General features: G+C 42.1%; 1 protein-coding gene across 1 annotated transcript in view; it reads right to left on the bottom strand.

The window, feature by feature from the left end:
- Positions 1-2,519: 2,519 nt before the first annotated feature.
- The window catches only part of grk5l (G protein-coupled receptor kinase 5 like), a 31,789-nt gene continuing 8,611 nt past the window's right edge, over positions 2,520-25,697 (bottom strand). Inside the window, exons 2-16 of the mRNA XM_030417840.1 lie at positions 13,673-13,768; positions 13,471-13,583; positions 9,190-9,267; positions 8,840-8,937; positions 8,564-8,656; positions 7,250-7,313; positions 7,024-7,164; positions 6,753-6,943; positions 6,001-6,038; positions 5,765-5,854; positions 5,468-5,676; positions 5,238-5,375; positions 4,857-4,994; positions 4,517-4,648; positions 2,520-4,417 (exon numbers count right to left, since the gene is read on the bottom strand). Coding sequence (XP_030273700.1) covers positions 4,334-4,417; positions 4,517-4,648; positions 4,857-4,994; positions 5,238-5,375; positions 5,468-5,676; positions 5,765-5,854; positions 6,001-6,038; positions 6,753-6,943; positions 7,024-7,164; positions 7,250-7,313; positions 8,564-8,656; positions 8,840-8,937; positions 9,190-9,267; positions 13,471-13,583; positions 13,673-13,768 — 1,703 coding nt within the window. The 3' untranslated portion in view covers positions 2,520-4,333. The remainder of the gene's footprint in view (positions 4,418-4,516; positions 4,649-4,856; positions 4,995-5,237; positions 5,376-5,467; positions 5,677-5,764; positions 5,855-6,000; positions 6,039-6,752; positions 6,944-7,023; positions 7,165-7,249; positions 7,314-8,563; positions 8,657-8,839; positions 8,938-9,189; positions 9,268-13,470; positions 13,584-13,672; positions 13,769-25,697) is intronic.

A 25,697-nucleotide genomic window follows, 5' to 3' on the forward strand; every position in this document is an offset into this window, starting at 1 on the left:
TGTGAAGCCCTTTTTTTCTGAGACAAAGAGCCAAAGTGGGTCCTGAGCCCGTTTTTATGGACAACAGCAGCATTACGTTTTAATGAGCCTCCGTCCTGCTGCAGCAAACTGCAGGTCTCTACCTGGCAAAGGTTTGAGGAGCTGAAGGAGGTTAAAGAGTCTCAACAATAAGACGTTTCTTTGATGTCCAGACGAGGGAATCATTCAAATCTGTCTCCACACCAAAAACCGTTTTTCGTTTTTCTTCTTGTTCCTACGGTTAAGTATTTGCGCTTCACTGTGTTAAATGATGTACGCGCAGGGTCGTTTTCACATTCTTTGCTGAAAGTGTACATTTTCTCTGTCCCCTCTGAAAATCTGATCGGAAGACGCGGGCGCCTCCAGTGCACATACACTGAGAATAGACTCTCAGATTACAGTGGGCTCATTTATTCAGATCCCCTTGAAGCCGACACTTTCGTCCCAAGAGTCATGTCTCATATTTGTGACTTCTTGATGTTGCTGTCGTGTGCAGACATAAACAAATTATCAGTGCAATGGAATTCTGACTCTGCCTAGTGCTGTCAATTAAACTACTGAGATGAACAAAGAAAGTGAAACAAGATTTTGTTTGATTTTAATTCACATTTATATCCACCTGTTAATCATATACACTCATACAAGAGTATGAAAGTATGTTACAATGAGAGAGAGAAAGAGAGGCCAGGCGAGAAATGTCCGCCATGGTGGCCAGCCTCTTGCAGAAAGGGCTGATTATCACTTTTGATGTTAGATCGACTGTAACAAAGTGATAATGTAAGTGTCGAGTGATAACACCCACTGTCCAATTTCAGCTAAAACTAATGTGAGATTTCAACAGGCTCAGTTCGCGTCATCATGTGTCTTCCAAAGTTTTTACTTAGAGTCGAGATTAAGGAAGTATGAGCAGGCCGCAGCCGGAGGAGCTCAAGCCATGATCAGGCTCTAAGAGAGTTTAGAGCAAATGGCAGATACAGGCCGGTGCCAGACCGTTCAGGGCTTTAACAACACGTAGTTAAATCTAGATTCTAAAACAATTGTCAAACTCACAGGAAACCAGTGAAGGGCCGCGAGGAGTGGTGTAATGTGGCCGCTGCTCTAAAGTTAAAAGCCCGGCAGCAGCGTTTCGTATCATCTGCAGTCTTTGGTTGTTTCGTCTGCTGATATCAGAATAAAGTGCTTTGCAGCAGTCGTGTCTGGAGGAGATTAAAGCATGGATGACCTTTTCTGTGTCTGGAGAGGAAAGGAATCTTGGTCGGCTGCCTGAGTCGGGAAAAGCAGGACTGCGCCAAGTTAGCAACATCATCTTTACAGTAGCTGAATTTAGGAATATACATTTTCACTTTGCGCTATGAATTTTGTCCCACACATCTCGGAATCACATTATTTTAGGATCTCTTTGTGGCCAGTATGCAGCGGACCGACTATAGCAACTAAAGACTGCCTCTGTATTTAAATGGGTGTGCTGTTTTAGCATAGACTTCTGAACCTCCAGAAGAAATCTAAACCTGTCCTCTAAATAAACGCAGTTATAGATTCAAAGCTCGCGTATTATTGTCTATAGGAGCACATGGTTATGGTGAAATGTACGGATTCTTTCACAAAACTTTAACTTCACAATTTATCATTTTATTCTCATGTATCAATGTATTCATGAAGGCCCCTATGTTTCAAAAAACAATGGCATCAAAAGGTGAATGAAGTGTACATAATGGAACAAGTCATCACTAAAATACCTAAAAAACTGACACCTTTTCTGATATGTCATGAGGGATACCAGTCAAGTCAAACATGGAGACATCAAGAACTAAAACGATAGAGAACCACCATATCCCATCTGCTTTTTTAGGATTTCTTTTTGTTGTTACGTATTTATTTGTTTTATTTTTTTCAGTTTTTCCTTTGTCTCTTCAGTTCATCTTCCTATATCTATATCTATAAACTTCATATGCAGAGCTGCACAAATAATTCACCGTAAAAACTTTGGTAATGTTTTCTGTCACCACAAAGTTACCACTTCCCTTCCTGCCGTTCCATGTATTAAAAAAAAAAAAGGAAGGGTAGGAAAATAATGTCTCTCATCATTTGAATGTATTTGATTATAAACAAAGAGGTGATCATGAGAAAGTAGAGCGGGACGAGGAAATAAAGACACTGGCAGACTGAGGAGTACTCAAACTATAGCACAGAGTTTATTAGGACTTGAAGGACACAGTGGGTTTGGCTTCCGCATGCACTCAGCACTTCGCTGTACATCACGTTAAGAAGGAAGAATCCCCTCATCGACACCTCCCCCCCCCCCCCCCCCCCAACTCCTTTTCCCTCCATCCTCTCCCTCCTCTTCTTTCCTCCACTTCCAACAAAACTGTGCGAGTGTTTGTGTGTCGATGTGTTCCCAGGCGAAACAAACAGAGCATGACAGACAGAGAATAAACAAAGTGCTGATGTCTGTGTGGGCATTGTCTGGGAGATAATACTAACAAGGAGGCACTTCAGTCTGATTCGGGTTTTTTTTTTTTTTCTTTTCTTTTCATATCATAGAGAAAAGAGAAAAAAAAAAAACAGGCTTGCGTGAGATTGGTAAGGATTAAAAATGACTGCATGGATCGGCTTTCACTTCCTCAAATCGGGAAAAACACCACATTCTTAAAAAAACAACAACAAAATAATTAAAAAAGAAAAAACAAGCAGAAGAGATTGAGCTCTCCCTCTCTTAATTGGCTGTGCTGCTGCGAGAAGGCCACTTCTTTGTGTGGTGTTTGCGTCATCCACCGCGTCTTCCTCTCCTCCTCCGCTCTGACATGAATGAACTGGACCAATTAAAAAACGAAATTCAGATAAGATAATAAAACCATTCACGTAGCTTTTGATTACAGCTGGCCACAAAACAAGAGGAAGACCCTTTAGACTCGTGAGGCATTTCGAAGAGGGCAAAGGGGCAACATATAAAAAACCTGTACACGTGACAGCAATGGCTTTGCAGCAACTTCTTTTATAAATGGAAAAAAAAACAAAAAAAAAAAAGGCATAGGGAGAACAAGAACACTTCAGTTTCGGATTGTAGAAAACAAGCGAGCGGTACAATAATGTGCCTTAATGATCGGAGGTAAAAACATTTCCATTTGGTGGAGAAACAGCATGACAGTGTTTTAAAATTGTGCAACTTGTACGTCAGGCTGAGTGCATGGGTTCCTCTCCACTCCTTTTTTTTGGGGGGGTGGGGGGGAGCTGTGCGGAAAATTGAGCAAAAAAAAAAAAAAAAACCAAAAGAAGAGATTTCAGTTTCTGTACAGCATATTCATTTTTCAAACTCCACATAATGTCAAATATAAAGTGACACCGTAAACTGAGGGAGACGTCTTTGTGTTGCACTATGGAATGAGGTATGCAGAAGCGGAAAAGGGATACAGCTGTCCATACTTACACTTGTCCATGCAATGAAAACACAACACGATTCTCACAATTCAGTCTGTGTAAGTCTACCTGTGTATGTATGTATGTATGTATGTATGTATGTATGTATGTATGTGTGCTTTAAGCGATATGATATGTCTGCAGGCTCATATTTAGAAGAAAGTGTAGAAAACGGATCCTTTCGTGGTTCTAAGCGATGGCTGAAAACCTTCAAAAAACCAATAACATGACGACAGTATCACAAAACTAAACTGTTAATCTTTGGCCTGAGTGTATACGCAAGGCAATGTACATCATGTGTTGAGGTTGCTGAGGTGATGCGTTCTGAATGTTTAGGAGTGATCTGAGGTATGGGAGGTGGAAATACAGAGAAAGAATAAGTTAGAGTAAGAGTTGGTTGGGTGTGGATGGGTAGATGGGAGAGATTGGGGTACAAGATACAGGCCAGAAAGCAAAGGATTGAAAAATGAGTGAAATTCCTTTTCTAAAAAAAAAAAAAGAAAAAAAAAAAAAAGAAACCTAAACAAAAATTCACCAAGACCCCATCTTCTTTTCCCTGTGGTGGTCTTTATTATACAGTGGATCCCCTGAATATTAGCTTGTTTTCTATCCTTTTCTGTCAGTGGCTCTGCTCTAAAGTCCAACAATCCTGAGGGTAAGTAAGGTTTGTCCCAATATTTCCAAACGTCTCTGCAACATAGACCATCCCACTAACAAATGCCCGGGGTCTCAGGGCCTGGTCAACCCCCCTCCCTCCCCCCATGGGCTGACCATTTAGGCTTTTAGACAGGCTGTCTCCGGCTGCTGCTCAGGCCCCAGCTGTGGACCAATCAGCAGCGGGAAAGCCCCTCGGCGCTCCTTCCCTTTGTGTGTGTGTGGCTCCCACACTGCCACTGTGCCACTAGGGGGCAGAGTTGGACATGGAGTCCACAGAGTTTACACTGGAAGACTGCACACGGCTGTGGGAAATAGACACCTCTGGGTGCTGCGGCAAAGAAAACAGAGAAATGTCACTTGATTTGCGTGAGTTAATTTCGTATATATTCATCGGTGTGTTTGTGTATGTGTGTGCGTCTCCACTTACATGCCTCCTGAAGATCCTGTCCAGCAGGCTGCGTCTGGGCGGCTCTGGCGGCTGATTCCAGTCCAGATCTGGAGGTCTCGTCCCTTGCGGCCCGAACACATTCAAATCTCTGAAACACTCGGTTTCAATCATCTGAGATGAGAGGAGAGGAGAGGAGAGGAGAGGAAGGAAAGGAGAGGAGAGGAGAGGAGAGGAGAGGAGAGGAGAGGAGAGGAGAGGAGAGGAGAGGAGAGGAGAGGAGAGGAGGGAGATTTGGTGAACTCTGTTAAGTGAGTTCTTCCAGCACTTATACAAACTGCACCGATCATTTAAAAATGTCATATTAAGTGCACACACTTACCTCATTCTGCCATGGGATGGAAACACTGCCTGTAGCAAATTTGGAGTAGAAGTCGTTGTCAGTTTGGTCCAAATTTACTCCCTTGACTGTGGAGAACTGCTCAATGTCCAAAACATCCTTACAGTACACTGCCCGAGGCTGCGGGAGGTCAACGACCACGGAAAGACGGGGGTGAGAGGAAAAACAGCAGACAAGTTTATCTTAACAGATAATTTATCATCGTGGAACTTCGCTTGAAAAGACACATTCTTCCTGCAGTGGCCTTTTCGGAGTATTCTGGTTAGCGTTAGGATTAAAACAAAATATCCTCACAGAGAGCATGTTTTTTTGCAGCGGGACTGATTTAAGAACGCACCGTGCACAGCCGAACACATTACTCACATCGGGCACAAAGGGAGGCTCCACTATTCCAGCCTCCAGCCTCTTGAAGTTGATGTTTTTGAAGAACGAGTGGGCCTTGACGCCCGCTGCCCCGTCCGCCTGGCACCCCAGCCTCTGCTTCGGGTCTTTGGTCAGCAGCTGGGTGAGCAGCAGCAGAGATGAATCATCGAGTTATTCATCAGCTCATCGTCCATCTCTCCGTACCAACATGACTCCCATCAAATGCTCACCATTCTACAGATGGCCTTGGTGTCCTCTGTAAACTTGTCGTTGTACTCCTCCTCCTCCTCCTGCACCCTCCTCTCCACCTCCTCCCGCTTCACTCGCTCTTTGCGGGCGCGGAAGGGCGATCGTCCGGCGGTCATCTCGTAAACGAGGCAGCCCAGCCCCCACCAGTCAGGACTCATGCCGTACTTCTCGTTGTTTATCACCTCCGGAGCTGAAAGGGAAACCAGTTTTCATTAACAGCTGCCAATTATTTACCAATGAATTCACTCAGTGAAGTGCTGATCACATTTTTTTCTCACCCATGTAGCCCACAGTCCCCACTCTGCCTCTGATGAGCTCTCCTTCAGGCACTTTGATGGCCAGCCCCAGGTCAGAAATACGGATGTGTCCTGCAGAATAACAGCGTGATGCATTTCATTCACTCAAAGTTCAGTGGATTGCAAAGCACTTATGTAGTCTGAAATTGTGTATCAGCAGCGAAATGCTCTGCAATGCAATATCCAGAAATCTGAGCTGATGAAGTTTCAGAACTCACCATTGTCATCTAATAGGATATTCTCCGGTTTCAAATCCCTACAAAATAACACAGCGTGTTTGAAATAAAAAAAAAAAAACAACACTATTCAACAAAGACAAAAACATCAACTCACACTTCATAATTTAGCTAATCTAAATAAATAAATACATTTAAATTAAGGAGGAATGAAAGGTCCAGTGTGCATATTTTAATTCATCAAGGAGCAGAAATGGAAGACTTATAATTATATTTTCATCAGTGTGTAATAAAAAAAAACCCGGAGGGGACCCCAGGCCAGAGCCAGAACTCACTGGGGGGATTACATATCTCATCTGGCCTTGGAACGCCTCAGGAGGAGCTGGAAAGCGTTGCCGGGAAGAGAGACTTCTGGAATAACCTGCTGCCACCGCGGCCTGACCCCGGGTTACCAGAGGTCAATGGATGGATTGATGACTACTGAATAATCACCTGAAACTAAGCATCATTGTGTTTTCTTTACCTTAGAATGAGCGTTTTACATCTACAGAGGGAGCAGGTGCTTTTCCACACCGTTATTCTAGGGTAGCCCAGAAGGACAAACTGAGCACTGACTCTAGAGAAGGCCTTTGTGTTTCTAGCAGCCACCATAGAGGAAGGTAAAACGGAGAGGAATTTCATTGATTGCAATCTGCTAAGTGCCACTAAATCCTACACACTGGACCTTTAAAACTAAATAAAATGGTCTGATTTGAGAAACCATTTGAGCTCAATGACTTCTGTAGAGGCGTTACCTGTAGACGATGGATTCTCTGTGCAAATGCTTGAGTCCACAGCAGATCTGAGCAGCGTAAAACTGGACCCTGTCCTTCTCGAAGCCCGGCGTGCCCATGTTGTAGATGTGAAACTTCAGGTCTCCTCCATTCATGATGGTCAGCACCAGACACAGAGCGTCTTTGGTCTCGTATGCATATGCTAGGCTCACCTAGAAGAAGAGGAGAACATGTTAAATACCTAACGTGAACCTCACTTTGCTGCAGACACTCTTCGTCTATCTTTACTTACAACAAATCTACTGTTGACTTTCTCCAAAATCTGCTTCTCGTTGAGAGCCATGGACTCCCCTTTCCTCTTTTTTATTCTCTTCTTCTCCAGCTTCTTGCAGGCGTACATCTTCCCTGTGGCTCGAACCTGACAGGCACACACCTGGGAAGAAAAAAACAAAATGTTATCTCAAGTTGTATTTGACGCATCATCCTTCATCGCCATCAACACAAACTGCACGTCTTACCTCTCCGAATCCGCCCTTCCCCAGCACTCGGTACTGTCTGAACGTGTCTTTCGTGATCGGTTGCCTGACAGAACACAGACACAGCAAAATCCATTAATAGACGCTCATATAGTATTGATTAGGATGGAGATATTATCTGCAGAACTCAATACCATCCTGAGTCTGTTTCCTGTGCAGAAGGTGGGGCCTCCAAGACGCAATTTCACTCTCCAGACACGGATACAATCAGGGCGGCTCTGAAAGCTCTGCTGTTTACTTCTAACTGCCTTTGATAAGCACTCTGCATAAAATATCATCCTGTCTGCAGCGATCAGGCTCCTGTGAAGGGTCTCAGAAGTGACGTGTGATTATATCAGAGTCCTTTCACCTGCCAAATGTTCCCTTCTTCAAACTGACAGTTGTAATATGTTTAAATCAGAGGTGGAAGTACACTTTGTGGCACAACTTAACTACATGTTTTCATTTTATGCTACTTTCTATTCTAAGTTCACTACATCTGAAAAATGAAAATATTATAGTTTTTACTCCGCTACATTTATTTGACAGTTCTAGTTACTAAATATATATACAGTATGTATACAATAATATATCATCAAATACTTCAAGCTTACTTCATCAACTTGACTATTTCTGTATAATTAATTAAGTTATTCTTAATGTCCGTCACTGGGTCGATACCAACTTATCCGGGTTAGATATGTTGATAAACTATTTTCTTTGGCAAAGTGCTAAGAGATGAATGAAGTCGCGGCCTTGCATACTAGCTTCTTCTGAGAAACAGCGAACTGGAACTTTTATTATTTCACTCAATAATACAGACATACACGCCATCTCCCTACAAAACCCTCAAAATATAAAACAGCAAAACCCCATTCTATTCTTAAAAACATTCAAACATTTTATTGAATGTCTAACGATTGTTTCACTGTTTCCTCTCTATTGTTGTTAAATGTAGATATGGGACACACAACAAAAAGAATCGCTTCCCCTCTGTAGTGGCTAATGGGGATCCAAACAAACACATGATTGTAGTCTGGCAGTTCGGCACTAAGCGAAGTTCATTTTGTCACCATCATCAGCTTTTGTCCACAGGGGCCGCCAGAATCAACACAAAACACCCGAAAGCTTCTGTGTGTCACAACCCTGTTAAGTTCAATTAGATTTTTATTCGTGATAGAATGAAGAAGAGCGGTGATCTGAAAAACTGGTAGTGAGATTTTCAGTGATAATAGGAAAAAAAAAAACTACAAATGAGATGTGTGAATTGACTTGACCTCTCCACTAAAAATGACTCATATTAATAGATTTCCGTACCTCTCCAGCACCTTCCACTGCAGGAAGCGGTCGAAGTACATGCTGTTCTGGTAGTCTGTGAACGGAGCTCCACTCAGGTACTCGTGGACTGCCCTGATCCGGCACACACACGACACAGCAGGCTCAGTCAAAACAGTCCCAAACGAGAATACGACGCAAGCTGAAATTCAGTTATCAACAGCTGTGCTCTTTGTTCTGTACATGACATGAGGTAAGCTATAGCGAGCGCAAACAGGTGAGAGTGCAGCAGACAGGTGAGGGGGGGTAAAGACTCACTTGCAGCAGTTGCTGAAGATCTCCTTACATGGACTGAGCTCGAGGTTCTCTCTGCACTGGTCTGCGAAAACCTCCGCTATGTCTACACGCTGAGGTGACTACATCAACACACGTAAACACACGGTGAGATATGTGCACACATTCACAAATATATGACTTTTATTACACATAAACTAAAGAGAGACATGCAAAAATTCTAGCAGAGTGAAGCACAGTATCAGTGCATTAGAGGTTCTCGTTAAGCCAATATTATAGTCTGCTGTTCGCTGTGAAAGGTGACTAAATTTGACACAGAATGCAAATTAAGGAAGGTCCCGGTTTTGAGGAATGTATCCGACGAGGAAGCGTACTTGTTTGGAGAGAAAAGTCTTGATGATCTTGTCCCCTCGGCTTTTTCTTTTTTCATCCGGCGTCACCTCGTAGTCCTCCTGAACAACAAAAATGACATCATCACATCATGAGAACAGATTAAATCAAAGCAGGTACGTGTATCGTAGAAAGACAATGTTTTATGAATCTTTCATAAGTTTTCATTAATGGCATTATCAATGGTTAATAGATCGTTTACTAATGCTTATAGATGAGACATTAATAGAACAACTTCCGGGCTTCGTTCATAGAGAAGTCCCTAACAGTTATAACATTTCAGGGACAAACGAGTATTGCAGTCCGTCAGTTGAGCCTTTGGGACTCTACAGCTCCTGTTGTTCCCTTCGAATAAAATCTGAGAGGGGTCAGACGTAACGTATCTGCTTGAGAGAGTTCTTTTAGTACGCTCCATTTGAAAACTTTTCTTAAGCATTTGACCAACATTCTTTGAGCAGATAAATACGACTACAAATTACGACCGATAAGTGGTTTATAAATGGGATTTATCAGGCAGCGGTACCTATTTGTGTCCTTTATAAATAAGCACCAAGCCCAGATGTGCTTAAAAGCACATTATGTAATTTCTGCCACGAGGAGTCTGTCAAAGAAAGCAAAAGACGTAGTTTGGTGACGTTATTGTTAAAGAGCATGGGCATCATGGGAGTCCTTGTCTTCGTGGTGAGACAACATCCATTGCCGATGACACTTATCTATCAATCTATCCAACTGACTGAGATAATGTTTTTAAGTTTTATCTATGTTGTGTTTTGTCACGCTTGCCAACTTCCTTCTTCACTCTTGGACTTATCATCTGATGTTTCCCCGGAAGTTTAAGCAACAGGTGACAATATGAAAACAGGTCCCAACATCGTTGGAAATGTTCAGGATAACGTACTCAACTCAAATATATAATAAAGATCTTGTTGTTTTGACATGAAAGTAATATAACAAATAATATTAATTGTAACATAAAACAGTGACAAATTAAGAACTTTTTCTTCTTTCTGGTTCTGTCTTGTTTTTCCTCTTCTGTAGAAAAAAACAAAAGAAAAAAACCCTTCCCTCATCAATATAAGTGATGTTAGTGATATTGGACTTCATAAACCCCAATTTAAGATTGAGATGTGAGTCGTTGACATTAAGATATTGATCACACATTTAGTGGGAATAGTACATTTTGCATTTCATATACGCTGAGAGAATACAAAAAAAAGCTGATGTGGTGATTTGTCGTGAGAGGGTTTGTAATTGTAAGATATTGTAATTTTTTTGGCAGGGCGTCTCTGTAGCACCAGAATGTTTCATTTATAGTTATGTTGTTAAAACATTTAACCCTAATCCAAAAATTTGAGATTCAGTGATTTAGAAATACTTGGATTACTGCCATAATATTTCATAATTGTTCAACCTTTAGTTAACGTGTACTTTCCCTCAGAAAATCCCCAAATTCAGCCTAGTTCTCGTCTGAATGAAAAACAAAAAACACTTGATCGGTTGTTTAATCTGTACGATGAAGGAGCTGCCGTTCATTGGTGACGAGGCCACACACCTCTCTGCATCTCTGTGTGTCGCTGTCACTCTCACACAAACATATGCTGCCGTTGGCTCCGAAGCCGTTGACACAAACAGGTTTGGCCGTTACGCGCGCCGGACATATTGGACATCTCGCAGCGGCAACAACATGAAAAAGCCCTCTGACGCATTTCATCACCAGCACTTTTAACTTCTCAAAGAGGAGGGGAGCGACGCGGTGCCCGCGCTGCACGCTGGCCCTACTCTTTCTATCGGTGGCTTTTTTCCAACATGGTCTTGTGTTGCCTGGCAGCCACACAGTAAACACGGCGGGATTCCTTGAGGTCCTGGAGTGTCACAGTGTGTCACACCAGCGTCACCAGCTTTCCACTACAAAACACACACACACACACACACACACACTCACATATATATATATATATATATATATATATACATATACAGTGCATACACACATAAGCCCTGAGCTTAAGGAAAAACAGGCTTTAAAAAGCTACAACGTCACTGACACCTCAGAACAAAGCCAAAAACTCAAGCAATAAATATATGAATGTAAATAAAACGGAACAGAGCCTGAAAGAAAGACAGAGGGAGGAAAAGAGCCAATTGTGATCGACGCCAAGTGTTGATTAACTGAGGCTTTGTTATCAGAGGCTCCACAGAAAATTACAGACAAACACACACACACACACACACACACACACACACACACAGAAAGAGAGAGTAAATGAGCTGTCTGAATCCCACCCTTTGCCGGTGGGGGGTCAGCCAAAGGGAAGAGAAGACGCCCCTTTAGCCTTTTGGAAGCAGAGGCAATCCAACACACACGCACACACACACACACATACACACACAATTGCACACATAAAATTGTACAGCACGCACACACACACACACACACACACACACACACACACACACACACACACACACACACACACACACACACACACACACACACACACACCTTCTCATGATGTAAGAGGAACCACTGGAACCCCCAAGCACATTCCTTCCTCTGTTGCACACACCAAAACACACAAAGACACCGAAACACACTCCTTCTTCCTCTGAAACGGTCGCGTCCATGGTTTCTCATCCCTCATACACCCTCCCAAAAAAAGTATATTTTTCAACAAACTAAAAAAGCCTCTATTCAGGTTGTAGCTTCGTACTTTTTTCCGAAAGTATGATGACTAGATTATATAATAGAGGTGTTTCTAGTAAGCCTCATCACTGCATGACTGCACAAGACTCCCATGTTATTTAATCACTCCAAACACAAGCACCTGCCTGGTTATAATCATTCTCCGGCCTGGTTTATTGTGAGTAAAGTGGTGAGTATAAAGCTCCACAGCGAGTTCATCACACTGATAGCAGAATTAGCGGCAACATGTGTCCGGGATGATGGCATGTAAGTGGTTTGATGGTCACTTTCAGGGCCGGCCTGGTGGTTGAAGGGGGGCAGAGAAGGGGAGGGATGTTGGGGTTGGAAGGGGTGGTGGTGGTGTGGGAAACAATGCAGTCCTTTCTGTCCCCTCACATGGCCGCAAAGATATTCTGGGCATAGATAAAGACTTGAATGTGTCATGTTGGAGATATTCCGTCTAGACGGAGAGAGAGCGATTGGGGGGGGGGGCAAGCTGGGTAAAGTGGCGGAGGAGAGGGGGGGGATCCGGCTGGTTGAATAATCACTACTCAGTTTAATTGTCTCCTCCGGCTGCATGACCCCGCGCAGTAATGAAAGTGAGTGCACTGAAAAAGTGGATGAGTGTGTTTTCTGGTGTTCATCAAGTAAAGAGTGCTGCTTTCCCCCTACTCCCAGCACCTGAAAACATCGGAGGAACTGATGGTTAGCTAAGCCTCTCACCTGTTAGCCTGCAGGCTTTCCATTGGAAATGGCACGTGGGCCCAATATGCAGTTTACAATAACAAAGAAAGATTAACACCAGAAACTCACTTTAGCCAAGATAGATTATCTAATTATTTGTGATTGTCCGTTTTTCTAACAATGTAACAAAAGTCCTTTGTGTTTAGTTTATATGTCTATGTTAACAATACTTAACAAGCATGCTGTGTCAAAGTCCAGTGGTTTTGTCATTTGCACTTGAACCTGTTTACCAGGTTTCAATTCCCATCACGTAGTTCTCTTTGCTTTCAAAATCTTCAATGTCTATTTAAAAGCTCAAACCCATATCAGAAGCTGTCTTTACTTTAGAGTTTATACATGTAGGAAAAGTTGATTTATAAGTCTCCACATGTCAAATAGTGACACTTTATTTTACAAGCTGCAACACCACTAAATCACTAAGTAATGTAGTTGGCTAATGACGCGATCATTATTTCTGGGATTAACTTTGGAACACTATTTGAGGGAGTGAGCCAGTTTACAGGATATGCTCACCATCGTGTTGGAGCAGAGAAACACTGGCCCGCTGTTGTTTGCTCCTGTTTTTTTGAAAAGGTTAAAAGAAAGACACTTGGGAAAATCCACAGCGTAACAGACCTACTGTTCCTGGTTACAGTTACTAAGTGATTGGCCCATTAGGGGATATATGTTTTGTTCACAGACACTTTGATGGTGATCATTAACGGGGAATAAGACAGGTTGTTGTTCATTTCCTGGGGATATTTCAGGCTAATTAATAGCAGACTTCTGGTTGAAAGACGCCTAGTCAATGTGTGGTGTGTGTGTGTGTGTGTGTGTGTGTGTGTGTGTGTGTGCGTACCATTGCGTCCAGTAGCTGGATGCATCGTTGCAGTTTAAATCTGGTCTCACAGTAAAGACGGAAGAGGAGTCGTCCGATTGGCTGTTTCTCACAGATGTTGACATAGTCCCTATCTGCAGAAATGAAAAAAGCACACACACACTTTAAAACAGAGCCTTCTAAAAACACACACACACACACACACACACACACACACACGTACCGATGCTGTTTCCCAGCTCAGTGCACTGGCTTATATGGGGGAACCTCAGGATCTCCTTCCATTTTTTGCTCCTCCCTTTACGCTTCCCTCCTCCACCTGTGGCGACAGAGAAAAACAAAGAGGTGAAAATGTCGTCAGGAAAGAACTTCATAAAGTTGTCAAAGTTTATTTTCATCACTGAGGAGCAAATGGGGGCCTAATGGGTGAGAAGGAGTGGTAGAAAGAGGGGGGCTGTGTGTGTGGGCTCTCCCCTGAATGAAATCATAGTCTCAGAGTGTATATATAATTCATAGATTACGTCTCACTTCCTCCGTAAATCTCTCCTCTCTCCGCTGACTTTCTTCCTCGCTCAGTAGCTTTTCTGAAAGTGGAACAGTGCGTGCGTGTGCGCGCGTGTGTTTGTGTCCACACAGACAGAAAGCCTATTCTGACCGGCTCAGTTCCCATCAGAACCCGGGACTCGGCCAGACTGGATTCCACCGCTCTGAATAATCATGCATCAGCCTCCTCCTGCGGCAACGAGGCACCGTCAGGAACAGCACTTACATCGACCCTGAGGAAACTTACTGCGTAGTCATCAATTAATCCAATTTACCTGCTCCTAAAGTTGCATCACACATTTAACCGCCTCCACATTTCCCATCCAAATCCTGTTACAATCACCTCAAAATGTTCCGCTCTTGTATGAGAACATATTTTTGCCGTTTTCCAGCCCGCTGTGGCCTACGTCACATTCGGCTGCTTCGGTCTTTTTTCATGACATACGAAGAGTGCTCTAATGAACTGACAGGGATTTCCTTTGACCACACTGTGCAGTGGAAATTGGCTGCGAGCGGCCGCCGTGAGAGGCAACGTTGAGAGCATGAGAGCGGGAGAAGCAATGACAAGCAGACATCTTTAAGTAATAACCCAGGAATGTGAGAGGCACTACGTCATGCTGGAGCCTCTGAGTGAAAGCTCGAGCAGTTTTCCCATCAACCCTCCTGTGTGACGGCCTCATCCTTCTCTACTCTGCAGTTTGAAATGTGTCTCAAATACACTTTGTTGTCTTTGTATCATTTATAATAACTATCATGAATATTTAGTCAGTTTACAGTTTATTAAACCTAAGTTTTTGCTTATTTCACCATTAACAACCAATGTACGGAAAAGGATTAGGGCCACATGTGAATTTTTTTTTTTCTGACTTTTATTTTCAGAAATCTGACTTTTTTGGCAGAATTCTGAGAATATAGTCAGAATACTGAGATTAAAGTCAGAATTCTGCGAAAAAAAGTCAGGATTCTGAGAAAAAAGTCAGAATTCTGAGAAAAAAGTCAGGATTCTGAGATTAAAGTCAGAATTCTGAGATTAAAGTCAGGATTCTGAGATTAAAGTCAGGATTCTGAGATTAAAGTCAGAACTAAAAAATTATTTACATGTGCAGACTTCTGACTTTAATCTCAGAATTCTGACTTTAATCTCAGAATCCTGACTTTTTGCTCAGAATTCTGACTTTAATCTCAGAATCCTTACTTTAATCTCAGAATTCCGACTTTAAAGTCAGAATTCTGACTTTTTCTCAGAATTCTGACTTTTTTCTCAGAGTTTTGACTTTAATCTCAGAATTCTGAGAAAAAAGTCAGAATTCTGACTTTAAAGTCAGAACATAAAAAAAAAAAATTCATATGTGGCCCTAATCCTCTTCCGTACCAATGAAATGCATGGAGGCGCGGGAGGTTTTCATCAACATCACCAGTATCAAGCTCTGCTACGAAAAGGATTTTGCAACACCAGTTACTTTACTTGACTTTATTTTACTTTACGTGAAAGTAAACAGTTACTTTCCTGTTGCTCTTTGTGGAACCTAATACAGCAACACTAGCTCAGTGGACTCCACCTAATGCTCCGCGAGTCATGTTTAAGCGGCGTATCCCTTTAGTTTTTGTAATACCTTGATATATAACCATCACCGCAAAAATAAAAAAACACAAATTTAATATAAATTCTGGTCATTTTGCTCACGCCTACACAACTGTACAAGGTTTAAAACCATTGGCTGCAACTTTATAATCGCTATGCAAACGATGTTTATAGATGAACTTCATAGCATTTATTAACTGCTGAAAAAGTATTATAAGCGGACAGCAAACCAACACACTAGCACTAGCATTTCTAGCACTTTTCATCCACAAAATTCACAAAACAAAAGGGTTTTTAAGGCTTGTAGGAACCCTTCTGATCAGGTATGTTTTTAGATAAAGGCCCCTGCGTCACCACAGCTGACACACACAGAACGGCGGGGGACAACCACAAAGCATAAATGTATTAATAACTCAAGTCAAAGTATCCCCTAAGAGAATCATTAACTCACAGCACCTGCTCCTCATCAACATTACTGTAGACCAAACAAGCTATAAACAGGCGCACTTCCTTATTTACGCACCAGTTGTTCTCTGAAAACAGTTAATATGTAAAGTTATGATCCACAACAAAACGCCAGCACGCTCTGCTGCTGTGCGCTCCAATATTATAAATCTCTTTTAATAAAAACATGACGTCTGCCAAGAAGCACAAGAGTACAGTGAGCTGAGAAGGTCACTCCCAGCGGGGGCCGCCATGCTAAAAATGAATGTTACTGTGAGGGGTTTGTGGATAAAAGTGGCCACCAAATGGCATGGATTTCCTGCGAGGGGTCAACGCCATGTCAGATAATTGTACCGAAAATCCACGCTCCACCCAGGCATTCAACTTCTACACAATGCTGAGACAACCACAAATAATGCAGTTCCTCCTCTTTTCTTTCCCTCTCGCCGCTCTCCAAACCCATTTATTTTTCATTTTCTCGCCATCCTCATCTCCCCCTTCCTGCTTTTTGTAACTCGTGTCAGCAGCAATCACCTTCCTCTCGCTCTCTGCTTCCTGTAATCCTTTTCTCCTTTTAGGCTCTGCTGAGTTTTTTTTTTTTTTTTTTTAACACCATCACATCTACATCATCGGCTAAGTTTGTCAACCAATGACTGATCTCCTGCTTCAGGCCCGTTGTCCGCCTTTCTTTTAGGGTTGGATAAGGTCACAAGTTTATAGCTTTACGGGAGCATTAACGGAACATCGCTTTAGGTCAGTGGTTCCCTTCCCTTTGGGATTTTAACCAAAGAAAGTTAGTATTTGCATGGTCTCTACAAGCTACGTACAGTATACAGGGGTGATTTAATTATCTAGTGATTCACTGAAAAAAGTAAAAAAAGAAAATAAAAAGGGTCAGAAATCACTGCTACAGATGATCAGATGTTCTTCACAGTCATTAAAGTCAGCATGCTGAATATAAAATATATATTAGCGGTGTAACGATCCATCAAGAAATAAAGAAGAGAAAATTAAATAAGGACTGTGGTAGCAGTGCAGGGCGCAGCACGATGCATATAAAATTGCTAACAAAATGTTCTACAGAAAATATGTTTATAGGCTAATATTTGTTAAAGGGGAACCATCTAAACATCCAGATAGTGTTTTACAGACTACATAAAAAAAAAATTGTATTAAAAAAAACCAGACCTGCTCAATTTCAGGCACACTGGTGCGACCCATAAAAATGTTTAGCTGTACTTGACAGACTTTTGGGCAGTGACCAGACAGATAATGGCCGGACGCCAAGAAAAAGACGATCAGGCCTTTTACTTCCCTCTAAGGAATTAATTAGAAGTGTGGAAATAATTTGGATTCAGGAAAAAAGGCAGGGCGACGGACAAATAATGTTTGTTTCAATAATAATGGCTGGAAAAACACGTGTGCAGGCTGAAACTCAACCGTGGCGTTCTGGTGTGAGATTCAGTGACTTGACCAACAGTGACGAAGACAAAGTCAAATTAATACATACGTACTCTTGTTGTAAAGCCATGTTTTGTGTGTTCGGGGAGTCTATTTAAAGTGAACTTTACTGCACTAACCTGGGGACAATTATTCACAATTGTTTATTGTGTGGCTGTATTTTTTTTTTCGCTAAAAGCAGAAAAGAATGGAGTGGCAGCTTCTAATGTAACTTGGCACACGTATGATACCGTCTCAAGCTGACTGCAGCCTCCGAAATGAAATGAAATCAATAGTGTATCGTGATATCAGCAAACAGTTATTTCCAAGAAACAATCCAACATCATATTCTGATGAAAACCTGTGATTTACGCCCCTAACATTCATCATGGTGATAAAAACTTAAATATCTTCCTTCACTCTATGAGAAAATGAGACTGTTTGTGGGAATATGAGTCAAGACGAAAACATCCAAACTGCTTGGTAATCTCCTACCAGCACACACTGTAACAAACTACTGTAGGAGGTATAAGAGGGCTATATAGAGGCCTGTTGGGTGAAAAGATCACATCATCCAAATGTGAGCACACCCAACCACTCCCACACACATGCAAATATCATGCATAAATTATTCATCGACGCATCCATCCAGATGTAACAAGTCATTTCCTGTCTGTCGTCCGTGTCCTCTGACATCCCTGCTGTCTGCGACCTTAAACAAATACAATCCTGTGTTTGTCAGTTCAAATGAGTTCAGATCCTGTGTTGCATTCTTGGTGGCCGCGAGCCGTGGCTGTATATCTGCTCGCTGAGGGGGAAATATTCTGGCGGGATGAAGCAGACGAGGTCGGTGGGGGGGGGGGGGGGGGGGGGGGGGGGAGAGAGTTTACAGAAGGATTGTAAATATCAACATAAAAGGAAGTCAGGCGCTTTCAGACTGATGGTCTGAAGCTGCAGGGGAAAAAAAACTCCACTTATAATTTTGTTTTATGTGCAGATCAGTAACTTTGTGTTCCTGGGCGGTGAAAAGTATGAACATGCTTGTAAATCGTTTTTTTCTTTATTTCTTTCTCCATTAGGATTTCTCACTCTCGCACTTACACACGGGTAGAAGTATGCGCTGCGCCGTGGGTACGCTGCACACAGGAACTTGTCGGCCTAATTTGTTCCATGAGGGCAGTGTGGTCGCCGCCCTTTATTTGTGTTTCTGCTTAGCAGCTCTGACATCATCAAGGCATGTCAAGAGAAGCAAAAATAAGGTCAAGAGAGGGAACGACATCTGTCTGGCGCAGCACCAGGGGGTTACCGGCATCCCAAACATGTGTGTGTGTTTCTGTGTGCGTGTGTGTATGTGTGTGTGACGTGTGTGCACAGTGTTTCTACTGTGACCTCTCTCTAGTAATGTCCTCATGCTCAATTTAACTGACTTGGGCAGTTCTGCAGGCCCACTCCATCCACACGTACAAAGACGTCCCTGCTTAGCTGTGAGGTTATGTTCATAAAGTGTTGACACACAAAAGAAGCCATTATCCAGTTTGTAGCTCAGACACACACACACACACACACACACACACACACACACACACACACACACACACACAAGCAAGCACATGCACAAAAACATGGTTTCGGAGATTTCAAACACCTCCACTTGCGCTGTCACCCCAGACATGCAGTCAGTGCCGCTGTGGACAACCAGCCGAAACCACATCCTGAATCTCACGCTGTGCATCTGGCATATATGTGACAACAACATCTGCAGCAGAATGTGATGTGAGGGCGCTGGCAGAGAGAGGAGCTGTGAGTATGTGCTATTGTCTCCACCTACACGGTGCAAAAAGTGAGAATCTGGTTGATTTTCTGTGACTCTTCACACTCATCTCCTCCCTGCACCGACCTAAAATTTCAGCCTCGTCCACAAACAACCGATTATCCAACTCATTCTCGCATCACCTCCTTTGTCTGATCTGTTAAATGTCGGCCTCGCGGGTTGAGTCACACCGTGGTGGTCAGTGAGGTACCAACACAGCGAAGCCAACCAGCACCAGACAGTGATACAAACGCCTTTGTTCTCTCAAAGTCTCCTCTTCCTTTCCCTCAAACAATGTCCAACTGTTCAGTGCTTGGAATCATTTGCATTCAGGGCTGCAGGTAAGGACCAGTGCTCTTGGCCATGCAAAACACGAGTAGTAAATACACAACAAGAACATTGTCAAACAAAGACGACAAGTTTGCATTGGCACTGGTTCTGAAACATCCATTTCCTGCTGCTCTGCAGAGTGATGTATTACAGCACAAGTTGCACTTTATCACACGAAAACATCTAGACACACTGTAATAGATATCCATCTCTTGCAAAGCAGAGATGGATTTAGAAATAGATCACACCTTTCCAGTGTGCTGTGCAGCGAGACACGTGCAAAAGTTTGCATGTTACTATTTATACAGTACGAGCAGGGATGTAGGAAAGGTAAGATCCTACCTGTTTATCAGATCCTCCTGTACAAGCTGATGCAGTCCAGCCAATAGCACAGCAAAAATCCTATAATTCCTCTCCAAGGTACTAATTAAGATAAGAACTTTATTAATCCCCACAGTATTGACTGCTGCAGGGATGACGTATTTTTGAAGTTAGCATCCCCCTAGTTACCTCAACAAAAAGGCTGTGGGATTTTTCCTCTGGATTTTGGATTATAGGCGAAAATAAACTCTGCGACAATAAGTAGATAAGTCGCCAGGTTCAGTGCAATGACATTTAATTTACAGGGGCTATATGTGAGAATTACAGTTGAAAACATTGAAAAAATATCTAAAATTATCAGCAGAATGTGAATAACGGTTTTAACATTATGAAGATATTTAATTAAGTTAGCATGCTAACCAGCTAGCTGCAACCTGTCTTGGTCCAAAGCTCCCATGCTAGCGGTTTAAACAGTAACACAGTCCGAACCACTGTCTGGACAGCTGACTAAGCTAATTAGCTAAGGGCAGCTTCAGTTATCGTCATCACACTGAACACCCAGACACATCTACACACCGGTCCATCTTAACAGGCAAACTTTAACGTTTAAGTTTTTCCATTTCTTTACCTTGTAATAGCCCAAAATCCAGTTGAAAACTCCCATAGGCTTTTTGTCAAGGAAACGAGGGCGATGCTAACTTCCGGGTTAACCTACAATAATACGGCCCTGAATATCTATTTCCATTTGATTCACGATTAGCAGCAGTGACTATATTGCACTATATTTAAATCTTTACTGAAAAAAAAAACACTAAAATCTTGATGATCAGACATTTGTTGTGGTTTGAAACAAAAAAAAAACAAAAAACAGAAAACCATTCGCCAGGACATACTGTTCGCAGTTAACATTTCTACAAACCACAGATACATCCAAGGTTGACCTCTTTTACCAAATGTGGCACATCACCTTCGGGTTATTACAATTATGTGGCGTCCAAAGCCGGCTGTTTTCCATCTCCATCCGTTTTTGAGGTGACATAACTGGGTTTTTTTTTTAAGGAGACCTTGGAACATTTCCAGCAGTGTTTGCGGCCACCGAAACAGGTATTTAAAGCCAAACCATAAACCCTAACCCTATGCAGAGCATTAGCACAGTATTGTGAAGAGGGAAAAATACAAAAGCAGCATAAAGAAACATTCAGTTTCTACTTATCTGTGGTAACGCAGAAATATTAATTCTGGTGATTGAGTTGTGTATTGTGATTATGATCAAATTTCTATTAACTGTGCCGCCCTCATTTTAATTAAATCAGCCCTACTGTACATTTTGAGGCCTTACTTTTGTTGTGTCCTTATCCTCCACATTCATCTCTACATGTGAAAAACATGTTATTGTAAGGACATTTCAGCCCCGAGGTTTGGTTTAACTAACACAAGTGTGTGTGTTTGTGTGTGTGGTCTGTGTGCCACAGGAAGCCGCGGGAAACGCTGCCCAGACCTGAGCAGAAGGGGAGGACTATAGCAGGAAGAAGCTCTTTGTTGCCCTGTTCCACAATGATGTCATGTCGCTCCGTCTGTCCAGCCGCCTTATTACCATCCTGAACGAGCCTTTCTGTCCACGTATTCCTCATTACTGCGAATAATAACGGGATAATCCGGCTGTAACATCTGCTAACGCGCTCAGAACAAACATCTGTGACGTACGCCATTTACCTGGCAACACTCGGCCATTCTTTAGGCTGCTGCGGGGGTCACATGTTAAACCACTTAATGAGGGGTCATAAACTCAAAATCAGTCATAGACAATAAAAGAGAGATGTTATCAGCAGTATTGATGCTAGCCCGCAGCTGTGTCCCAACACCCGAATCTAACTTGACCTTAACAATGTGGATGTGTTCAGCATGAAAGCTGCATGTTCAAGTGTTTAAGATCGATTTAAATATAAATGCAGAGTGCAACGGTCGCTCAGGTTGCACTAAGCTTTAAGAAAAAAATAAATAAATCCACAAGTGTGACTTTTCCCTGTCTTTATGTCCTTGTAAACATTACTGCTATAAATAGCCAGCGGCCCAAGGGCAGGAGCAATGTGTTGATACAAACTGAGGTGGTCAAACCGGTCCATGACCTCAGAGCTGGTGAGCTGGGACAGTTGTCGCTGGAGTAACTGTGTGTGTGTGTGTGTGTGCAGGAAGATACTCGGCATGAAAACCTGCACGCAAAGAGCGTAGAAATCTCACAAAAGCAGCAGACAGCAGGGTACATTTCCTGTCTGGGAAGAGTCATGTGCCACAGGTTTCCTGTTCTATAAATATATAAAATACGGAATGCGAGGGGGGAAAACAACATTCAATAGACTGAAATTATATAACCCGATCAAAGACAGCGCAGGGCTCAGGGCAGGGTAATACACGCTGTTTGCTCATCCATAAAGATCCAGGAGGACAGAGCATAGTCCACATGAAGCTCGCCGTAACAGGGCGCTCCTACTCCCTGACTCAGTGTTGGTGTGTTTGTTCACCTCCATAAATGTTTTGATAGGGCGAACATTATGGCAATGTGATCCTAAATCTCTGTGTGGGATCGTTTCATGTCTACTCGCTCCGAGTGAAATTCTGCAGTGAGCAAACAAGGAGGAAAGTGCTTCCAATGGAAACAAGAGATCCAACTCATCAAACTGATGGAACACATGCTGCACTTCACCGCGCAAAAACGGGGTTAAAATGGTCACACTGGCCTTCTCAAGCGGTCTCTTTTCCCTCGAGCTGTTCTCCATTTCCTTTTTGTCCGCAAACACACCAAGATGTTTGTTCCACGTCTAGCTCTTATGTTGACATTCCATGTTCTTTTGTCCCTGTTATGGCAACATCCCTCGAAAGAGAAATAAAAGGTACTGGCGAGTGTATTGTGGCTGAGCTGAGCTGCTGAAAGAAAGTTGCTTTCCTAGCTTTTACCCCACTTATCTGGTCGTCTGGGGCATTCTGGTCGCACTTGGGGGAAAATTTCTTTGACCTTTTTTAACCTATCGTTGAAAACTTGCGGTAAGACTTAATGAACAGGTTTATTTGTTTTTACAATATTAGATGTCATAAAGTCCTCTATTTTCTTGTCCCAGAAGAATGCCCAAGTCATAGGTTCCCTTATATAACCAACGACATCACTATCTCCCCTTCCTACAAAACATCATCAACGTGAATAGGGTTCTGTTTAAAGTTTAAGTTTAGAGATTTGGAAAGATGGTCCTTGCATAAAATTGGGATGTCTATGAAGTAGAAAGAAGAGAATCTTTTTGAAATTGGTGCTACATGACTAGAGAAGACGGAGCAAAATGGCTGTGGTATTCCCTTTTGCCCAAAAGGTAGAATACCTACAACAACCAGAATGCACTGCACTGCATCAGACCAATAAACAAACCCCTGTATGGCATGGTTATGGGCTAGTTGTCAATTATGAGACAGGAAACACTAAGACGACGAGCTGGCACGGAACTATATGTCGTTATAGCTGAACAGTACACTAAAATATGTTTCTGAAAACATTTTAGACAAAGAAATAGGTAACGGAGCTCGGTTCATCGCTGATAAACTGCCTTATTTTACAGTTGGATCAAAGCCTTTTAACAATATAGAAACAATACTTCCGGATCACAAACGTTCTCTATTGCAGCTAAACAGTCAGTTTCTGAAACATTTTAGGTGAGAAATACGCAGCGCAGTATCATCACACTGGTTTATAATTCATCAGCATTGCGTAGTTCTCTGGATCCCAGATGTGCTGTGAGGAAAGTCCAGGAGAGCTGTGGAATTTTGTTACAACTAGATTATTATTGCAATATAAATCTATACAACAAGTAATGACTGAGTTTTAATTCACTTTAATTTACGAGTACAGTCTTTGTGTCCAAACAACATGCCTGAGTACAGTGTGTAGTTCACACAACGGCCCTAAAATCGACAGCATCATTTTAGAGTGGGGGGCTCTGGGTGCAGGCAAAATGGAAAGAAATCGACCATTGTTAATTTGCATGTACTACTAACATTTTATTGATACAAAGCTGGTTTCAAATTGTCAAAATTGTTATAAATGTTCCCTTGAGAAGAATCCCCAGGCCGTGTATTCCAATAAAAAAACCTACGGTAGCCCATGTGGGACTCATGACTTTTTTTGCTCCTTCTACAAGTGTAAAGAGTAAGAAGATGGTTTTAAATAAAGTTTTTTTATTTAACTGCCATTCACTGACATCAGTTCATCAAGTTTCTTGAATTAACTTTCAGATCTTGATAGTGTCGGACCACGTACCTAAGTTTGCACAGACATGTTGAAAAAGTTCATGGTCCTCATACAGCAGGAGACATCAGGGCGGAAGCTTCCTAAGACACAGTATTGATTTTCCCCAGATTAATACATCAAATATTAATCGGATGTTCCATTAAAGCGATATGGCAGAAATGCATTGCACAGGAAGCACCTCTCAGGCCGTATAGAGCTGGAGACACAATAAAATGCTGCATCAGTAATCACCTGCGTGTCTGACATGATGGGGGGGAAAAAAAAAAGATATTGTCAGTTTGGCTACTCAGTCATTCCTGGAGTGCTTCAGTGACGAGCTGTTAAAATGCACATTTTTTTTTTTCTGCATCCACTTTCCCTCGGCCCACCTTGTCTACTTCTACTTTAGATAATTGTCTCCTATATTTCCCAGAATTCCACTGGACAACCCCCGGAGAACAGGCGTGAACTTGTTGCATCCAGCTGAGTTATGTATACTGTATGTGTGGGTAGAGGCAGCAATAACAATAGAGATAGTAAGAGCCAGAGAGCTGAATTTTTCCACTCAAGAAAAAATGAGTCACACTCCTACTCAAAACACAGCGAGCCTTGTGGCGCGCTGTCGATGGAGCGATCTCGGCTTCTTCTTTAGTTTATATCTCACTGTGTTACTGCTGCTAGAAGATGGAGAGCCAAGGAAAAAAAAGCTCTGGCTCTTTAATTCTGAGGGATTGACACACAAAGAAAAAAACTGACTTAACTGATAAGATTCTTTCGATTTTAACTGAAACTGTGCTTGAGATATTTAGCCATGAAATAACTGATTTGTTCCTTTTTTTTTGTCCTGTTCGTAACTGTACTCCTTGGTTGAAAACATATTAGATAAAACTACTGCTACCTGAGATGATTTTGAAAAAGAGGATTCTTTCCACTTCCATCATTTGATTTGGGGGATTATTTGCATGCAGATGTATCTGAATAGCAAACAGTCTCATACTTTAATTCTCAATAAAAAAAAAATGCTTTGCTTGTAATATATCTGTATAGGATAAATACCCCAAATGCCACCGAAAACAGGACAAAGTGTCTACAGCTATTCTAACAGCTATTTGAGGCTGTACCAACTAAAATCAGCATGCAAACACGGCCTTATTGCTATCTTGCATTAGACACTAATTTGAATTAAAGTTGATGAACTGAAAAATGAAACAAAGAACAACTTCTGCTCACTGAAAAAATCAGAAACAATATGGATGCCAGTATTCATGGATTTTATAAAGTTTTGAAGAGGTGAGACCAAGACGACTTTTTAAAAAAAGCACTTTTAATCAAGGCTTAACGTCTACAGCCATGCTAACGGTTGAGGCTAATGACTGAGACTGACGACAGAGACACCTCAGACTACAAATACTGATTTCTAGATTTGTTTGTTAATCTAATTTTAGGTTTGTTATATAGCCGGACAAATGTCACATCACCATGATTTTAAAGGGATATTCCGGTGTAAGTTT

Source organism: Sparus aurata, chromosome 5 (assembly GCF_900880675.1).
Source record: "Sparus aurata chromosome 5, fSpaAur1.1, whole genome shotgun sequence".
NCBI lineage: Eukaryota > Metazoa > Chordata > Actinopteri > Spariformes > Sparidae > Sparus > Sparus aurata.